Source organism: Rhipicephalus sanguineus, chromosome 8 (genome assembly GCF_013339695.2).
Source record: "Rhipicephalus sanguineus isolate Rsan-2018 chromosome 8, BIME_Rsan_1.4, whole genome shotgun sequence".
NCBI lineage: Eukaryota > Metazoa > Arthropoda > Arachnida > Ixodida > Ixodidae > Rhipicephalus > Rhipicephalus sanguineus.
This window is the reverse complement of record NC_051183.1, coordinates 17,324,912-17,342,415: the sequence shown is the minus strand read 5'-3', so window position 1 is coordinate 17,342,415 and position 17,504 is coordinate 17,324,912. Positions and strand designations below refer to the sequence as shown.

At 45.4% G+C, this 17,504-nt stretch overlaps 1 protein-coding gene across 1 annotated transcript in view; it reads right to left on the bottom strand.

Moving 5' to 3' along the window:
* LOC119401480 (myosin-VIIa) overlaps positions 1-17,504 on the bottom strand; it is a 109,149-nt gene that overhangs the window by 61,483 nt on the left and 30,162 nt on the right. Inside the window, exon 2 of the mRNA XM_037668318.2 lies at positions 12,822-12,928. Within this exon, the coding sequence (XP_037524246.1) occupies positions 12,822-12,928 (107 nt within the window). The remainder of the gene's footprint in view (positions 1-12,821; positions 12,929-17,504) is intronic.

Sequence of the window (17,504 nt, the reverse complement as noted above, 5' to 3'; positions counted from 1 at the left end):
CAACCAAAATTGTAGCATCCGGTTTGCTGCCCTACACTAAGGCGAGGGGGAAAGACAAGTGGAAAGGAAGGCGGAGAGAAGAGCAGGTGCGCGAAAGCACAAACAAACAAAAGATGCAGAACGGGAGCAGTGAACCGGTCAGTGCATTGGATAAACCCCTTACCCTGGACATTGTGGGCATTCTGAACCGCTACGACCGCTTCGTACTGTCTAATTACTCTCATCACGCTAGAATTTTCAAGACGACCACATTATCGGACCTAACTGACATTTCATTTAGGTGGAGTTCTTTCGCATCTGTGCACGCATAGACACCCCGTAAGTGCGCTGGAGAATTGCCGGACTCAACTGCGGTAGCCTGAAATACGTCATAGCCACCACGTTCCAAACACCACCTATCAGAGTGCAGAAAGGGGAAGATAACTCACAGGGTTCCCTATGCATTCCCCTAAGACGACTCCAAGGCGAAAGCCATCTTCTTTTTCTTCTCAGTCGATGTGTTTATCCTGCCCCGCCCCCCTCCGAAAGCCTTCCGCACCTAACGTGGTTTTGCACTGCCTCCAGGATCGGAGGCATTTCAAGCTTTCCGCACCACGCCTGGTTTTACACTGCCACCGGGATCGGTACATCTTTGACCAACCGACGATGTCGCGTGTCGACGTCATCATGTGATGTCACGTCATGTCACACCATAGTGACGTCATGATGACGTCACAATGACACATTTGGTGATCACTGACATGGTGATGACGTCATATTTTTTGCACCACTCCTCTTGACGCCGCCGACGCCGACGGTCAGTTTTCGCGTTTGATGAGGCTTCTAAGGCTTTCGCCTTAAAGGAGCACTGACATGATTCTGAGACGTCGCAAAAGGGACATTTTTCGTTTCCTTGGTGTGCAGTGTCAACGCTCTCCACACACCGGAGTCGGAGAACACGTCTAAAGTATTTTAATTTGACTTTGAAGTTTTTTGTCGCTGAGCATCTGCAAGCCAGCCCCACTGCAATGGACAATATCCCGACTAGTCAACACAGTTCCCCCGAGTTTGCGAGCTCTGCGTTCTGCAAGCAGCCTAAATCGCTGAAATCACTGTCAGGGTCACTGGACGACAATTCACTCATCGTTGTTTATGTGCACCACGAGCAGACGACAGATTTGCCGCTAGTGCGTCGCGAGTTCCTGTATCCGCGTGACGTCACACTGCTATGAAACGTCACTGAGAAGCCACCCCCTCGATATCGAAACCGAAAGTGTATTTTTAAGGTAGCGGTAATTAAAATATATTCGAAGCATTCCCAGGCACCACAATACTCGTGTTAGGTTTCTCTACACCAGTATTTTTATTTAGAGCAACAAACCGAAAATTTTTAAAATATGTTTCAGTACTTCTTTAAAGTTGTTGGAGTGGAGATAATTTAACTTGAGTGGAAAAGCCAGGCTAGCCAGGCTTCCGCCGTCTTTTACCACTGGCACGATGGTAAACGCATTCTTCATACGAACCACGACTTCAAAGACGGCTAATATTTTCCGGAAAGATATTGTGTTACCGTGTCGCCTTACGAAACCTCCACATCGTGACACATTTCACTGGGGACATCAACGCTAAGCTGGAGCTATTACTTTCGCTGGGAGGAAACTGTCTTTTATTCTCTAATTAACCCGGGATACACATTAACCGAGACAAATTACTTGATCTGTGTGCAGACTGTCAGGCGAAGTGAAAGAGCTGCCTACACCGCTGCTGCTAAGAAACTGTGAGAACTTTCACTGCAGAAATTTCTTTTCAAATCCTCCTACCTACCTATTAGGGAACGGAAGCAGGTCTGCACTTAAGCTTCCGCAACAGTGCACGTATTTAGAGAGACAAAGCCGCAGCTCGAGGCGGGCTTTCCCCGAGGGATACTGCAGTTAGGTCTGCCAGGTTTGCGTAACCTCGGAGAATTCTAGAGCAGTAGAAGAAAACTAACATAAAATTAAAAAAAAAACTGAGTCCGCCACTAAGTGAAGGGAGATCCCCAAGTTTCGCAACCAACAACCGCTCCCCAACACCCGGGAGAAGGAGACTCGAGTCCTTTCGGAATCACGCCGCAGTTTCGTAACCCGTCGTCTGCGAGCCGGAAAGATGGAACAAGATGGAAAAAAGAGACAGCGATGTCGAAATCCGGCATTCTGGAAAAAATAAAGAGAGGAAAGGAATCGGCGGTGCTAGACGAGGAGAGACAAGGAGAAAGAGAGAACCAAAAACGAGATATACCGTCGAGATTACCGACATGCCGCGCGCTGCGCAACAATCGGCTGGAAATAAATCGCACGTGCGTTCCCTATGAAAGGGAACAAAATTAAAAAAAAGATCACGAGGTTAAAGGCGAGACGCCGTCTGGCACGCCGTTGCCAGACGAAGGTTATTGCGCAACAGCGAAGCCGATAAAAGTGTGAAAAGATAAGCGGTGCAGAACACGATGGAACAGAGTATATGTATAAAAGTAAATGCCAAACGAACGCTTCTGCGCACTAACGTTCCGACAAAAGGCGCGTCATACACTTCGAAGATAGTGATGATTTGATTATAGACACCCCGTGAAACAATCTGGCGACAGATAGTCATCTAACCAGGCTTTACTGAATCAGGTTTTTCCTCCGTGTACCGGAGTCCAGCATCCCTCCTGTCTCTAGATCTTGTTTCATTGAAGCCTGTATCTCAAAAATGTACATAGCGGTTATCTAACCCAGGTACGACCCTGGTTCTATCAAACTCTGCGCTTGCTTTTTCTCTACAATTACCTTAAACACATATATTACGATAACTTAAGACTACTGAAAAGTTAATGGTTTCATACGCGTAAGTACTGATAATTCAGTACTACAGATAATACTTTGCGAAACTATAAAGCGAAAGATAATGATCTAGCCCGTTTGATTTAATCAGGTTTCGCTCCGTATATTGGAGTCCAGCGTCACGCCTATCTCTAGATCTTGTTTCATTAAAGCCTCTCTGAAAATTGTATATCGGGGTTATCTATGCCCGGTACGACTCTGGCTCTATCGAACTCTTCGCTTGCTTTTTCTCTACAATTACTTTAAACATATCTACTCATCTAGACTGCTGACCAGCTTGTGGTTTCATATGCTTACAGATAATGTGCTATTACCGATAACCTAACCAACTTGACCAACTCTCTGCTTGTTTTCTTCTTTCTTCATGAGAAACTTTACCTCTATTTACGGTAACTTGGCTAGTGTGCCTGTAACCACTCATGCATGTTCCATTAATCTCTTCTGAGTTTTTTTTCTTCCACACTAATACGCTCCTCTAATCTCCCCTATCTCGACTGCCGACCAGATGATGCTTCCATACGAATCCTTGTGGTTCTGGGAGGCGTATGCTTACTACTAATTTCGACATTCTATTCCGATCTCCTAAGCTGTTTCCTGACTCTTTTTTTTCTGCAACCAGATACACATATCTCATCCTGTTACGAGCATCTGCTCCGCAGTATGGTTATTTAGTTTTTGTTTGTTTTTTTGTCCTCAGGCAGTCAGCCTGGGCCTCAAATACAGCAAGACCACTTCCCAAAACGACACCGCACAAAAAGACGCGGCAGCCAGCGCCGTCTGGCGGGCGGCTGCAGCAAGTGCTTTAATTAATCGCCTTGCATGATTCACGACGTAGTCGCTTCATCCCTTATGCAATGTGGTCTCCTCCTCACCCCCCCCCCTTCCCTGCCCGTTCGGTACGCCAGAAAAACATCGCCGTTCCAGGGCCTTTATATTTTTATATTTTGTGACGTCTACATCTTTCCCGGATCTGCTCATTTTGGTACCGTTTTGCGCTCGTGGACATATTTTCTTCTTTTATTCTTAGGGAAGCGGGAATTAAACATGAAGAACCACCAGGTAAGTGTGTCAGAGCGAGCCGCGCGGTATAAATGATTTACGGATAGCCCAGAACTGTGTACGAAGGAGTAGCGAACGCCAAGGATGCAAGGGAGTCTCCATGCCGACGGCGCCGTGACTCACGAGAGTCAATGTACACCTGACCTACATTTCGAGATCGGGAGTAAAGAGAGCTAAGTTTCAGGGATGTTTGCTCATGCTTTTGGTAAGTTTGTGGAGGACGTTTACATAAGTTTCCCGGACGTTTCTGCAACTGATGATGTTCCATAAGTTCTAGGAAAGCTTCTGTAAGATATGTTTATATATGTTTTCGGGATATTTCTGGAAGCTTAGACACAGTTTCCATGTTTAAAGGGTGTTTCTATTCATGGATATACATAAGCGAACGTTTTTTAGGTTTTCGGGATATTGCTTTTAGTGTTAGGGATGTTTTCACAAGGGATGTTAATACAAGTCTTAGGAATTTTTCTGTGTGAGATGCGTCTATGCGTTTTGGGGATATTTCCTCAAGGGACGTTTCTATATGTTTTGGTGATGTTTCTGTAAGAGATGTTTCATAAGTTTTTCGGATGTTCCTACCAGATATTTTTCTGTGAGTTTTATAGACGTTTCCGCAAGGCATATTACCTAACTTTTAAAAATGTTTGTGTAAGAGTTATTTCTAAAGAGATATGTTCTTATAAGTTTTAAGAATCTTTTTTTATATTAGTTGTTTTTGTATATTTAGGGGAAGTTTATGCAAAGGATGTTTCTATGAGCTCCGTGGATACTTAGAAATCAGATGTTTCTATTTAGGGGATATTTCTACAAGGGATGTTTGTATAAGAGACATTTTTATGTTTATGGGATGTTTGAACAAGCAACTTTTTTACAGCTTTGCTTCTATAATATTTGAGTCAGTAGAGGTTCCCCAGTGCTCTTTAAGAACCCGATGGAAGAAGCCGAAAAGCCCTAAAGAAGCGTCAAGCGCACTGTTCATTTAATTAACGCAGTCGCCTAAGCCACCTTTTTTATTCTTTCGAAGGAAGCCAGCAGTGCTGAATATGGGAATGTAGGTTATTAACTTTAAAATTACTTCTTTGGTGTGTTCGTTCTTCATTGGTATAATAAAAAAACGCTGTTCTGCAGCATAAGTAAATGACAAAAAATGCACGAACGACAGACAGTGCGTTTCAGCCACCTTCAATTCCCATTCATATTCCGCGTCACTTGCCCGATCATACTATCAAACTTTAGCGAGAATTTCAGTAAAGCAGTAAACTTCATGCCACGTGTTTCTTCCATACGGTCTGTTAAGAATATCGTACGTTATGTTATGAATACGTCTTTAACCTTTCCTATTCCAATTGTATAAATGTGACTCTTGGAGCAACAAAACCTGCGATGACAACATTTTTAACAGAAGTAGCTTGAAAAAGTTATGGCATGAATTTTATTATAAACAGTGTGAAACTTGTGCTAAAGGCTTCTTAGGTATGGGTTGTTAAACTATTACCATCATCATTCTCATCAGGCTCATACTGTCAAAATTATTACCATCACGCGCATAATCATCATCATGAACCTATTCAGGTACATGACAGCTTCCTTCCTTTCTTTTGTGCTAAAGGCATCTTACACATGGGTTCTTAAATCATTACCATCATCATTCTCGGCATATTTTTGAATACACTGCAGGACGAAAGCCTCTCCTAGTGACCTCCAATTTACCTCATCTTGCGCAAACTGATTCCTTTTTATTCTAGTGAACATTTAGATTTCATCCCTCCATCCCCTGGCAACTATTTTGCTGCTCTAACTTACGCATTACGTGGCCAGCCCAGGTCAAATTCTTTCTCTTGATGTACTACTAGAACACGTGTTTGCTGTCGGAACCATTCATCTATCTTCCGATCTCTTAACGTTACGCCTACCATTTTCCGTTCCACTGCGCGCTACGAGGTACTTACTGCTCGAGTTCTTACGTTATCCTCCCCGTTTCAGCCCCGTACGTTGCAACTGGACGTATGCAATGATTACATACTTCAGATTGCCTGTCACGATTTGGTAATGCCTGCCATATGAGTACGCTCTCCCCTGTTAGCTGTTGGCCTAGGAATAAATACACATACTCTTGTACAGACTCCGAGGGTTGGTTGCCAATCGAGAAATCTTTTTCTTTTGCCAGGCTATCAATCACTACTTTTGTCTTCAGCATCTTCGTTTTTAGCCCTATACTTTAATACTGCCTCGATTTAAGTCATCAGTCTTTTTTTTTTTTTTGCACTTCGCCGTAATCATTGCGGAAGAACACCATGTCACCTGTAAATCTTAGGTTGCTGAGCTATTCTCCGTTATGCCTGTTACTTTTCAGTCCAGCCGTTCGAACAACGTACGTCACTTCAAATACCGTGCCACGGACTCTCCAACCGATTTCGCGGTAAGAAAAAGATGGAGGCAGCGACGTGGGACTCGAGGCGTTAAAGCGACCGGCAGTGCCATTTCACGGAATCATCGAAGAAAAAGAGAGGAAAAGGGGGGGGGGGAGCAGCCCGCCGTAACGATCGGACTCTGACCAAAAATAACGCGCCCGCTCCCGCCATCGACTGGCGGAGGCACGTGCACTATTCACTCCCAGCGAACGCGTCAGGAGCAGAAGCCTCGCCCCAGGTATATATATCTATACGGCGTATACGCCCGGAAGGAGGAGGCTGTCACGTGACCAGGGCGTGGCTTCTTTAGTACAAGAAGAGAGTCACGTGACGCTAAAAGTGTGTGCGCATAAGTTTATCCAGAATTTCGATTTTGGGGGGTGTTACCACACATCAGGGGCGTAGCCAGGGGGAAAGGAAGGTTCAACCCCCCCCCCCCCCCCGAATTTTTTCAATTTTGTTTGCCTATATATACACGCACACATACAAACACACGCACAAACATACATAAAGTATGGTTGAACCCCCCCTCCTCCCCCCGAAAAAAATTTCTGGCTACGACCCTGCCACACATGCAGGGGGATTTGGATGTGGAAAGGGCACGGGGCGGGTGTTGGTGTGGAATAATTGGAGGGGAGGGGGTTTTTGGTATCCTCCTGGGGGGGGGGGAGGAGGGGGTACCTTGAGAGTGGGTGTAAAAACTCCTGTGTGTGCATTATCCCTTCAAGGATGCTTCGATCGTACTAGGGGAACAATGCAGAAATGAAAAATCCGATGGAAGCGAGGAAAGACGCAGAGAAGGTTGACGCAGTGCCTTACCTATATACGATGAATAACCGACAAGACCAATTGGACTAGCCGTTCAATATTTCGTTCGATGCAAATAACGAATACATATACATATTAGAGAAAATAACGATTCGGCCGTATGCTTCGTGCACTTCGTGGTAGATCTGCAGGATATCTGCAGGACGTATTCGTGCATCTTAGTATGCACGAATACGAGGCCTTCATCTTCAAAAGTGCGTTTAGTTAATACAGACACAGTACAGAACGAATAAAATACAGGACACAAGACTTCAAGCGCAATAAGAGAGTACATATATGTACTCTCTTACGTATGTACGAGCACATATGTATGTACTCCCTATGTACTCTCTTATGTCTTTATACACCCCCTCCCAACATCCCCCTTACCCCCTAATTATTTCACGCCGACACCCCCCTCCCCTCTCCACATCTTCTACCCCCTGCATGCACTCGAAGTCTGGTACCGAGTATTTTATTCCTTCTCTGCTGTGTCTGTGTTAACTAAGCGCACTTTTGAAGATGAATGAACGCCAACTAGCCCACCTTGGTGCGCAGGCACGCACACCATTCTGTCCGGCTACGTGCACTCTCGCTTTAAAATGTGCTATTTGAAGCGGAGGATGCCCCTCGTCTACTCTCACTCCATTGAAGTGTGTCTTCAAGCTTAAACGAAATCTCTGCTGTTGCTGAGCTAAACTTAAGCATGTAATAGCCTTCCTCCTGCCGAAGATATTGAATGGCAACTGTCCTTACTGCGGTAAGCTAGGTAAATCGTCAATGGAGGCATCTATCTATCTATCTATCTATCTATCTATCTATCTATCTATCTATCTATCTATCTATCTATCTATCTATCTATCTATCTATCTATCTATCTATCTATCTATCTATCTATCTATCTATCTATCTATCTATCTATCTATCTATCTATCTATCTATCTATCTATCTATCTATCTATCTATCTATCTATCTATCTATCTATCTATCTATCTATCTATCTATCTATCTATCTATCTATCTATCTATCTATCTATCTATATGTATGTCTGTTTCGGTGTGTTCCACTTTATTGAGCGCAATTTTGGAAGCGTGGCGATTACCATGTGGCTGGGCCCTGGGCAAGAGGATAGTGATGCAGAACTATCGATGGTACTATCGATACTATCGATAGCTGAGCCACTATCGAACTATCGATGGTGAAAAATACTATCGATAGCGCTATCGATAGTAAGAAATTCGATGGTGCTATCGATAGCATAAAATCAACAGCGCGGACTCACTGCAGAATAAACTTGGTTCCCCGCGCGCGTGGTACATAGTGTAGCCGTAGGAGCAGGCTGAAGGGCAAGAAAGTGGAAATGATTGTCTTCTTCACCAGAATGCTTTGCTCACACATGATCATAAAGTCAGACTGTTCAGCTGTAGCGGAAAGGAAGCCTTTACATGTGGTGGGACTGCGCGGCTTCAAATTGATATTGCATTTTCTGATTTCAAAATAAAAAAATATCAAGAAGTTAATTGTAAGGTGTAACTGATTGCTTTTGGATACGAGTTTATTGATGGATATATTTCGCCGTTTTGACGGCGGAAATAATTAATTTCTCTGCCAAAAATTGCTCACAAATTAAGCGAAGGTGGTAGTAGGCTATCGCAAATATTTTGACAATATGGTCGGCCAGCAACATCATCATTATTCACACCACTATCGATAGTATTGTCAAGTGGTTATGACTGTGGAGAATGCTGCAGCAAGACTGGGAAATACGGAGCTCTTTATTTAGGCGAACTTGTGCCCAGAAAATCAAAACTCAAAATACAAGCGATACATGCTGCGCACTGATAGTGGCGGGAGCAGCCGTCAGCCTTTGAGTAATCCGATCATCGGAGGAACGCGTCGTCCTTTATACATCAGTCATCAAACCTTCCAGCTTTATTGCTGGTGCTCGCGTAAGCTCTCGAATAAACTTGACTATTCGCGTTCGGCGCGTAGTCTTAACAGAATTATCTCAAAAAATTGTGAAGCTTCTCAAACATTACGGCACGGTCTTGAAATACTTGAAATAACGGTCTGCGTCAAACGTTGCTAACAGTCTTTGTGGGTAACTGAACACGAATACGTTAAAACAAAGCAATAAACACGCATGGCAGTAATATCGCTAGTAATAATAAAGATGGCACTATCGATAGTTTGTCGATAGTAGCACTATCGATAGTTTGTTTACACTATCGATAGTTTCAAAAAAACTATCGATACTATCGATAGTCAATTTACCGATAGTTCTGCATCACTACAAGAGGACCCAATCACGCCGGAACCGCAACCCTTCCAAAATGGAGCCCTATGAAGTTTCTTCAATCAATCTATACGAAACTCGGCGCAACGAAATATTCGGATAATCTCGGTTACCCAACCCAAACCCAGTTCTGGCAGACCGACGTGGTCTTTAGTTCCAAGTCAGTCGTCTCCCCCGAACCGAAGTGCGTGCGACGCGAGCACGTAAACGTGTTGAAATCGTTTGCGCCGGGAGAGGAACGAATGCTCGACAGTGCACGCTCGAACGCGTTGGAAAATTACGACAGCGGCTGTACAGTATGCTTGCGGCATTGGCCCTCAGAGGGAGCGGCACGTCACTTCCGGCCGGAAGTTCCCTCCGCATGTACCGCAGGAAGCGCGCGGAGGCGGCACAAATCAGACCGGGAGGCCGGAAATGCAAAAGGGGCTTGAACGAGGAAATATGCCCTCCATATCAGAACGCAGGAAATAAAAAAAAACAAAAAAAACATGAAGATATTGCAGAAAGAAACAAGGCGAAGCAGATAAGTGTCCGTGCTCATCATAAGCACTTGGTGTTTTCGTTTTTCGTTCTTATCTCGAGGCAGTGTGCAAACTGGAAGGCAGTTGCAGATGTATACGGTCGCACTAAATTCTATCAAGGAATGGTTAAAAAAGACTCGCTTAGTTTTGCTTCAGCTCATTTGTAAGGATAGACATACAGCCCAACATTACGACACCGCGATTTGCAGGCAAGTATCAACTTCGAGAAGACAAAAATGAAGCACCGACTTTAAACTCGGCTCGTTCACTATGAAATTGAGTTGAGCTCAAATAGTCGAACTCAACATAGTCAAATTGGACCATATTAGCTAATGCTGGAAAAGACGGCGTTTGTAGTGTCTTGACTTCTTTCTTCTTGTGTCCGTGTTTGCACGCCCTGTCTTTTAGAATGAACGCCGTTGTCTGCTACCCGTGCGTGGAGAACGGGATGGAATAACGGAAAGAGGTTGCAAGTTCTGCCACAAGCCGAACAACACCATTTTACCGCCCCTTTTGTGATTGCGACTGTGACACCAACTATTAGCCCCGAGAACGAACACTGGCGGCGCGGCAGTCGCGGCGATGTGACGTCACGGCAAGGACTGACTCGCTCCGCGGCCGAGGATCGCCTTTTTCTGCGCCCGCCGCGTACCCGCTCTTTCGCGATAAGGTGGTGATTACTGCTCATTCTTGCGATGCAAATCTCCCAAGGGAGAAGGTAGAAGTTTACACTACTAGCGAAAGTTTAGTAAGCTGTAGAAAGTTTGGATAATATAGCCTATAATGGGCGAATTCCCGCCCGAACGGAAGCTTCACCGTGAAAATGGTGATGCACGAGAGCAAGACATCCGTTGTTTTCACCGCGTACTCCAAGACATCTGTGCTAAAAAATTTACGCTAATGGTTCTAATTCCATTACAACGTGGCGTAGACTCCACGGTTAGAACACGCGTCCCGAAGATTACAAATTAAATTAGGACGTTTTCAATTCACTACCTACATTGCGGCTTATCGTACAAGTTATGTATGCCTTTGCAGATTATCTAGGTGACTTGACAGAATTGCGCTTTCTGCTACAGAAGACTTTAGATGAATCTGTCTATCGTAAAGAATCACTTATTACATCCGGGAAATTAAACAAAATAATACTGTCACGCACACAATGGTTTCGGAAATTCTGAGGTGTTACTATACTTGGATTATGTAAACATTTCTTCTCAACACTCGTCTGAGATTATGTGGCCGTATACCCTGATTTGCAGGAACTGCTGGTCCGATCAACCGCCGGGTCACGAGTGGTAACGTTAAATTCTCGTGGGAGCACTGTTGACAACAATCGTCTGCAAAACAAACGCCTGGAAGTCGAAATGAGCGTTTTGAACTGTTTCGATGGCACTCTCAGTGACGTGGCCCAAGCATTAATTGAACGTCCTTCGCCTTAATGAGTCAATCAATGGTCTCGCACGTCATGTCCACATAAAGGTTCATGATGTTCAGGGATAAAAGAAATGCAAAAAAAAATAATTTCTGAGCTGGCTATCTAAACTTGTACTTATACAAGTGTAACAGCGCCGTTGCTACGATGATGCATGAAGACACAATCTGACAGCAATGAGAAGTTTCCGCAATTAACCTCAACTTTTTTATTTTGTGAAATGAAGCCCCGAAATTATTGCGAGAAAAACGTGAAACTACACAACATGATGAGTGACCGAGTACACAAGAAAAAGAAACACAACTGCGGCAGTATTCTCGGGCGAGCGCTTTGGAGATATTTTGCGAAGCTCAATCCTGCGTTCGCCTTCGTAATCGTGCGCAAGAACTCTGTCCGCCGATCGCGGATGCGTCCGATGCAAATAATACTTGTGGAGGCGAAGCCATCATATTTTTGAAAGGAATCGCCCGTGAACAACGCAACCTAATAATGTGAATAAGGTGTCTTGCGTGTCAAGACCACGACGTGATTGTGAGACACGCGGCAGATTAATTTTGACCGCCTCGAATTCTTTAACGGGCGTCTGCATCTAAGCAGAGAAATGTTGCTTTTCAAACCCGTCGGAATGCGGCTGCTGTGGACGGGAATCAGACCCATCCCCGAAGTTAGCAGCGCGACACAACAACAAACCTGATCACCCCTTTCAAAGTGTGCACGACGGCGCGCGGGACCGTTGGGGACTGTGAAGGAAAAATGCATATAGCTTTTCGTCGTTTTACTAGGAACATTATCGATGCTGCTTTCGTCATTCATCTGAAGCTTGAGACGGGCAAAAAGCGAACGCAAACAGCAGAACAGCGCACGAAACAAGCGCCGGCGCTTGCTTAGTGCCGGCGCGTCACGGCGGGCGTCGAAGAGTCCTTGCCGTGACGTCATCCACGCGTCCCGCCAGGCGGCGCCACCCCAACTTCTCGGGGCTAATACCCCGTCTAACACCGGAGCAGTGGGAGGCTCCAGATACTATTCTGGACACTGTCGAATTGCGCCGTGTTTGGAAATTCACCATCTTGTCGACTCCGACATGGCCCAGAGGGCTGCTGCGGCCTCTCTGATATTGGCTTAAAATGGCACCATTGCGGATTCAGACAATACGGCTGATTCTGACAGTTCAGAATAGCACCCCAGGTTCACCAGCCTTAACCTCGACGACCAGTGACGACTGGAGAATAGAGCGAGGTTGGCGACCATGTCACGTGGTCATTTTGGACTCAGAATGCCACCCGCAAAGCAGACGACAAAAACAAAATCGTCTGCTCTTACAATAGCATTCCGCTATCAACGACCGTTGATCTTCGTCGTTATGAAGGTATAACTCTCTCTCCTTAGTCTCATCTTCACAACCATATATGAAAAAAAAAATGTAATTTGTTCACGGCTGTAAGTCAAAGGATACGTATATCTTGTCCTTCCTGTATCGTGTCCTGAGGTTGTTGTTGATGGTGTCCTCGTCGATGCGGCTGAGCGCCGTCATGTCCGGCATCCCGAGCTCCAGGCAACGCCCTGCGTAAAACAAAAGACGGTAAAAACAGAGGTGAGGACTAAAGTCACCATTACCACGTGACATCTGTAGATATTAACGCGCGATTGACTAGATAGCGTAAATAGCCTGCCGAGCTTGTGACGTCAAGAAGAAGCGTTAAGGCCGAACCACATGCAGCGTTTTTACCGGCGTTTTAGGGGCGAAGCTCCTTATAGCGGCACCCGTTCGTCCCTCGTAGCGTAGTATGTAACCAGTCTTACGCTTTGACCTGCAAGGTGGTGCCGGTGGGAGATTTTTCCTGTGCGTTGTTGAACAATAAAAAATTCGCAGCGTTAGCTAAAAGCCGACTTCTTCTGTCTCTCATTCCCATTAGCAGCCATTCTTTACCTCCAAGGTAGTGCCTGGTGAGATTTCTCCTGTGCGTGATTAAACAATAAAAATTTTGTTCAAAACGCCGTTGATTGATGAAATAAACCAACAAAAGACGCCAGATGTTTTGTAAAAGCAGAACGAAAGAACGCCAGATGTTTCTAAAGCAAAACGAAAAGACGCCAGCTGCTTAACGAAAGACGCCAGATGTTTTCTAAGCAATGGTTTTCTAAACAATGAAAATTCACAGCGTACATGTAAAATTAAAGTGCGCTGCAAGTCGTCATAACTCATCGAACCTTTAGTATAAACGCGCCCGATCTCACGTCGGTGATGATGTACTGGGCAGAATTCACGGAAGATTCACGGTTTACCGATGAACCTCCGCAGCTTCGCCCACTCATCATCATTCACTCAGTGGATATGCTGTGATTTTTTTTCTGGCGTTTCATTCCCCGGCGTCACTCGGCGTCGACGCTACCGGTGACGGTGGCCGAAACGTCCAGCTCATGCAGGACGTCATAGATATCGGCAGCGTCGGCGTTGACGCCGGAAGCAGTTCGATAGACACAGAACCAATCAGCGCGCGGCTGACAGCGACTTCCGCCTACGTAATGGCGTCGTCGCTGCTGCCGAAATGGCTGCCGCCCGCCTCGGATCTATTCAACGTTTTTAGAACCAATTCTAGAAACGTTGGATCTATTAAGTCGTCGCCGTCCACTGAGTGACCCGCAACTTCTCAACTGATGCTTGTATTTGACTTAGCTTGTTCGCTAGAAGCTTCGACAGCAAAGCGCTCGTGATATCTTTGAACTGTTTCCCAGAGCCATACTCAACAGGGGCGTAGCCAGGGGGGGGGGGGTTCAAACCCCCCCGAAATTTTTCAGTTTTGCTTGCGTATATAGGCACGCACACACAAACGCACGCACGAACATACATAAGGTATGGTTGAACCCCTCCCCCCCGAAAAAAATTTCTGGCTACACCCTTGATACTCAAGTTTAATTTAAGTTTTTTTTTCTGTAGTAAGATAGATTTAATTGAAATAGACTCACTAGGCCAACACTAAGAAAAAGAAGAGTAAAGGAATTTTTTTTTTGTCGAGCCTGGTGGATCACTTGTCACCGCCCCTTTATAAAGGGGACTCTCATAGCATCCATCCATCCAGAAAAACGGACCTTTCGGCGGCACTGTGACTCGTTTTTCGCACTACAAAACTGAAAATGAGACATCAAAGCTATAATCAGGAATATTTCTTGTTGGTTCATTGACGGAAACTGCACACTGCCTTGCGTGGTTTCAGTTTCCTTCCCCTTGGTCAGAATGTGCGACGCTGGGCTGACGCTGGCCTCAGCGCTCCTCAAGTGGTTGGCCGCTCTCACTGGCGGCGTTTATGTGACGACGCCGAGACACGCATCGTCAGAAAACGCCGGCATAGTCGCTGCATGTGGTTCGGCCGTTAGAGGCGCCATGACGCATCATGCTACCATACAAGACAAGTTCGGCAGCTCTCTGCAACACTTGAGCGCGAACGCCTGTTGCTGCGCACATACATTCGGGGCCGGACTTCTTGCAAGACACAACGAGCTGCTGTATGAGAGACCTCACGTGGTGTCGCGTTACCTCAGGAGTCGGCCCACTTTTGACCAAGCGACGATGCCATGAGATGACGTCATCATGCGCCGTCACGATGACGTCCCAGCAAGTCGTCATTGATGGTGGCTTGTTGCGACGGCTTGTTGCAAGTGAAAAATTCATACCACGGATTGTTCGCTCGACGGACGTTGCTTTTCTTCAATGCCATCACGCACAGGCTTTTGCCCAAATAATTTGGTACAAGCCGTGGTAGCTTAACACGTAGGGTGTCGCGCGGCTAAGCTCGAGGGCGAGGGTTCGATTCCAGGCCACGGCGGCTGTCTTTCAATGGGGGCGAAATGCAAGAACATCCGTGTACTTAGATTTACGTGCACGTTAAGAAACCCCAGGTGGTTAAAATTTCCGGAGCCCTCCCACAATACGGCGTCTTTCATAATCACATCGTGGTGTTGAGAAGTAAAACACCAACAATTATTATAATAATGATTTGGTAGACAATTCAATGCCTAGGGGAAGGCTTCCGAAATAATAATAAAAAAATCACAGCATATCCACGGAGTGAATGATGATGAGTGGGCGAAGGTGCGGAGCATGCTGCGGAGGTTCATCGGTAAACCGTGAATCTTCCGTGAATTCTGCCCAGTACATCATCACCGAGATCGATGAGTTATGACGACTTGCAGCTCACTTTAATTGTACATGTACGCTGTGAATTTTCATTGTTTAGAAAACCATTGCTTTAGAAAACATCTGGCGTCCTTCGTTAAGCAGCTGGCGTCTTTTCGTTTTGCTTTAGAAACATCTGGCGTTCTTTCGTTTTGCTTTTAGAAAACATCTGGCGTCTTTCGTTGGTTTATTTCATCAATCAATGGCGTTTTGAACAAAATTTTTATTGTTTAATCACGCACAGGAGAAATCTCACCAGGCACTACCTTGGAGGTCAACAATGGCTGCTAATGGGAATGAGAGACAGAAGAAGTCGGCTTTTAGCTAACACTTACACTTCTACTTCTACTAACATTTCCTACTGGAACATGCCAATGGCTGCTAATGGGGAATGAGAGACAGAAGAATTCGGCTTTTAGTTAACGCGCACGCTGCGAATTTTTTATTGTTCAACAACGCACAGGAGAAATCTCCCACCGGCACCACCTTGGAGGTCAAAGCGTAAGACTGGTTACGCACTACGACTACTACGACTACGACTACGACTACGAGGGACGAACGGGTGCCGCCTTAAGGAGCTTCGCCCCTAAAAAACATTTGGTAGACCACCAAATTCTTAAAGTGATATTGAGCAACAACGATGTTGGTGTTGAAATATCGGATGCCCACATTAACCCGACAACAGCGAGCAATGTTCAACAAACACCATGACTTTAGTCAACATTTAACAAAACTAGCCCGCATTTGTGAGAAGTTAGCTAACAAGTGTCATCATTTGTCAAACAACAGCCGGTGCTGACCAGTCCTGCTAGTATGAGGGTAAATACGGTAGCTAAATTTAGCCACAAATATTTATCGCACTCCGTCACAGAACGGCGGTGCAAAAAAAAGCGGGAAGACATCGTCTTGAATAACACTTGCTGTCGCGAAATATCGTTTGTAAGATCTGATCAATGTAAAAAATGTTTCATGCATATAGTGCTTGGACATTTGTATATGTTACTGTCCTTGATTACGACACTGTACTCAAGTGTTAGTAGTGTCCTATGATGAAATAAACTTTTTCTAAACAAAATTAGGGTTTTTCTAAAATCTTTATTTCTGAATGTACGCGGAAACCTGGTACTTATTTATGTGCGTGGCCTCCGCGATCAGTTCCGGCCTCGCGCTGTTGATCGCCGAGACCACATTACCACCAGCTGTTACAAAATCCACCAGCTGTCGCTAGCGTCTAAAGAGTGTTGCTAGTGTAGATGTTCAAACAGCATTGGAAATGAGTATGGGATAAGCACGGGTTTAAATCTCACCCTCCTGACTTTCGTGCGATACAATACGTCATAGCACCAGCGGGAGAACACAGCCGTTGCAGATGACTAGAACTAGTGTAGTCCAAGTACCAGCATCCCCTCCGCCACCCCCCCCCCCCCGAAAGATGGCGACCGCAGCTGTCATGTTAGCAGGGGCTTGATAAAACCTTTTGCATTAAGCGAAGAAAAGGGAGGGTTTTTTCCCCACGCCCTAAGAGTTTGTTATGGCAAAATTTCCTGGACAGGCGCTGTTAGATAGATAGATAGATAGATAGATAGATAGATAGATAGATAGATAGATAGATAGATAGATAGATAGATAGATAGATAGATAGATAGATAGATAGCAGGGGCGTAGCCAGGGGGGGGGGGGTTGGGGGGTTCAAACCCCCCCGAAATTTTTCAGTTTTGCTTGCGTATATATACATGCATACATTCAAACACACGGACGAACATACATAAAGTATTGTTGAACCCCCCCCACCCCCGAAAAAATTTCTGGCTACGCCCCTGATAGATAGATAGATAGATAGATAGATAGATAGATAGATAGATAGATAGATAGATAGATAGATAGATAGATAGATAGCAGGGGCGTAGCCAGGGGGGGGGGGGTTGGGGGGTTCAAACCCCCCCGAAATTTTTCAGTTTTGCTTGC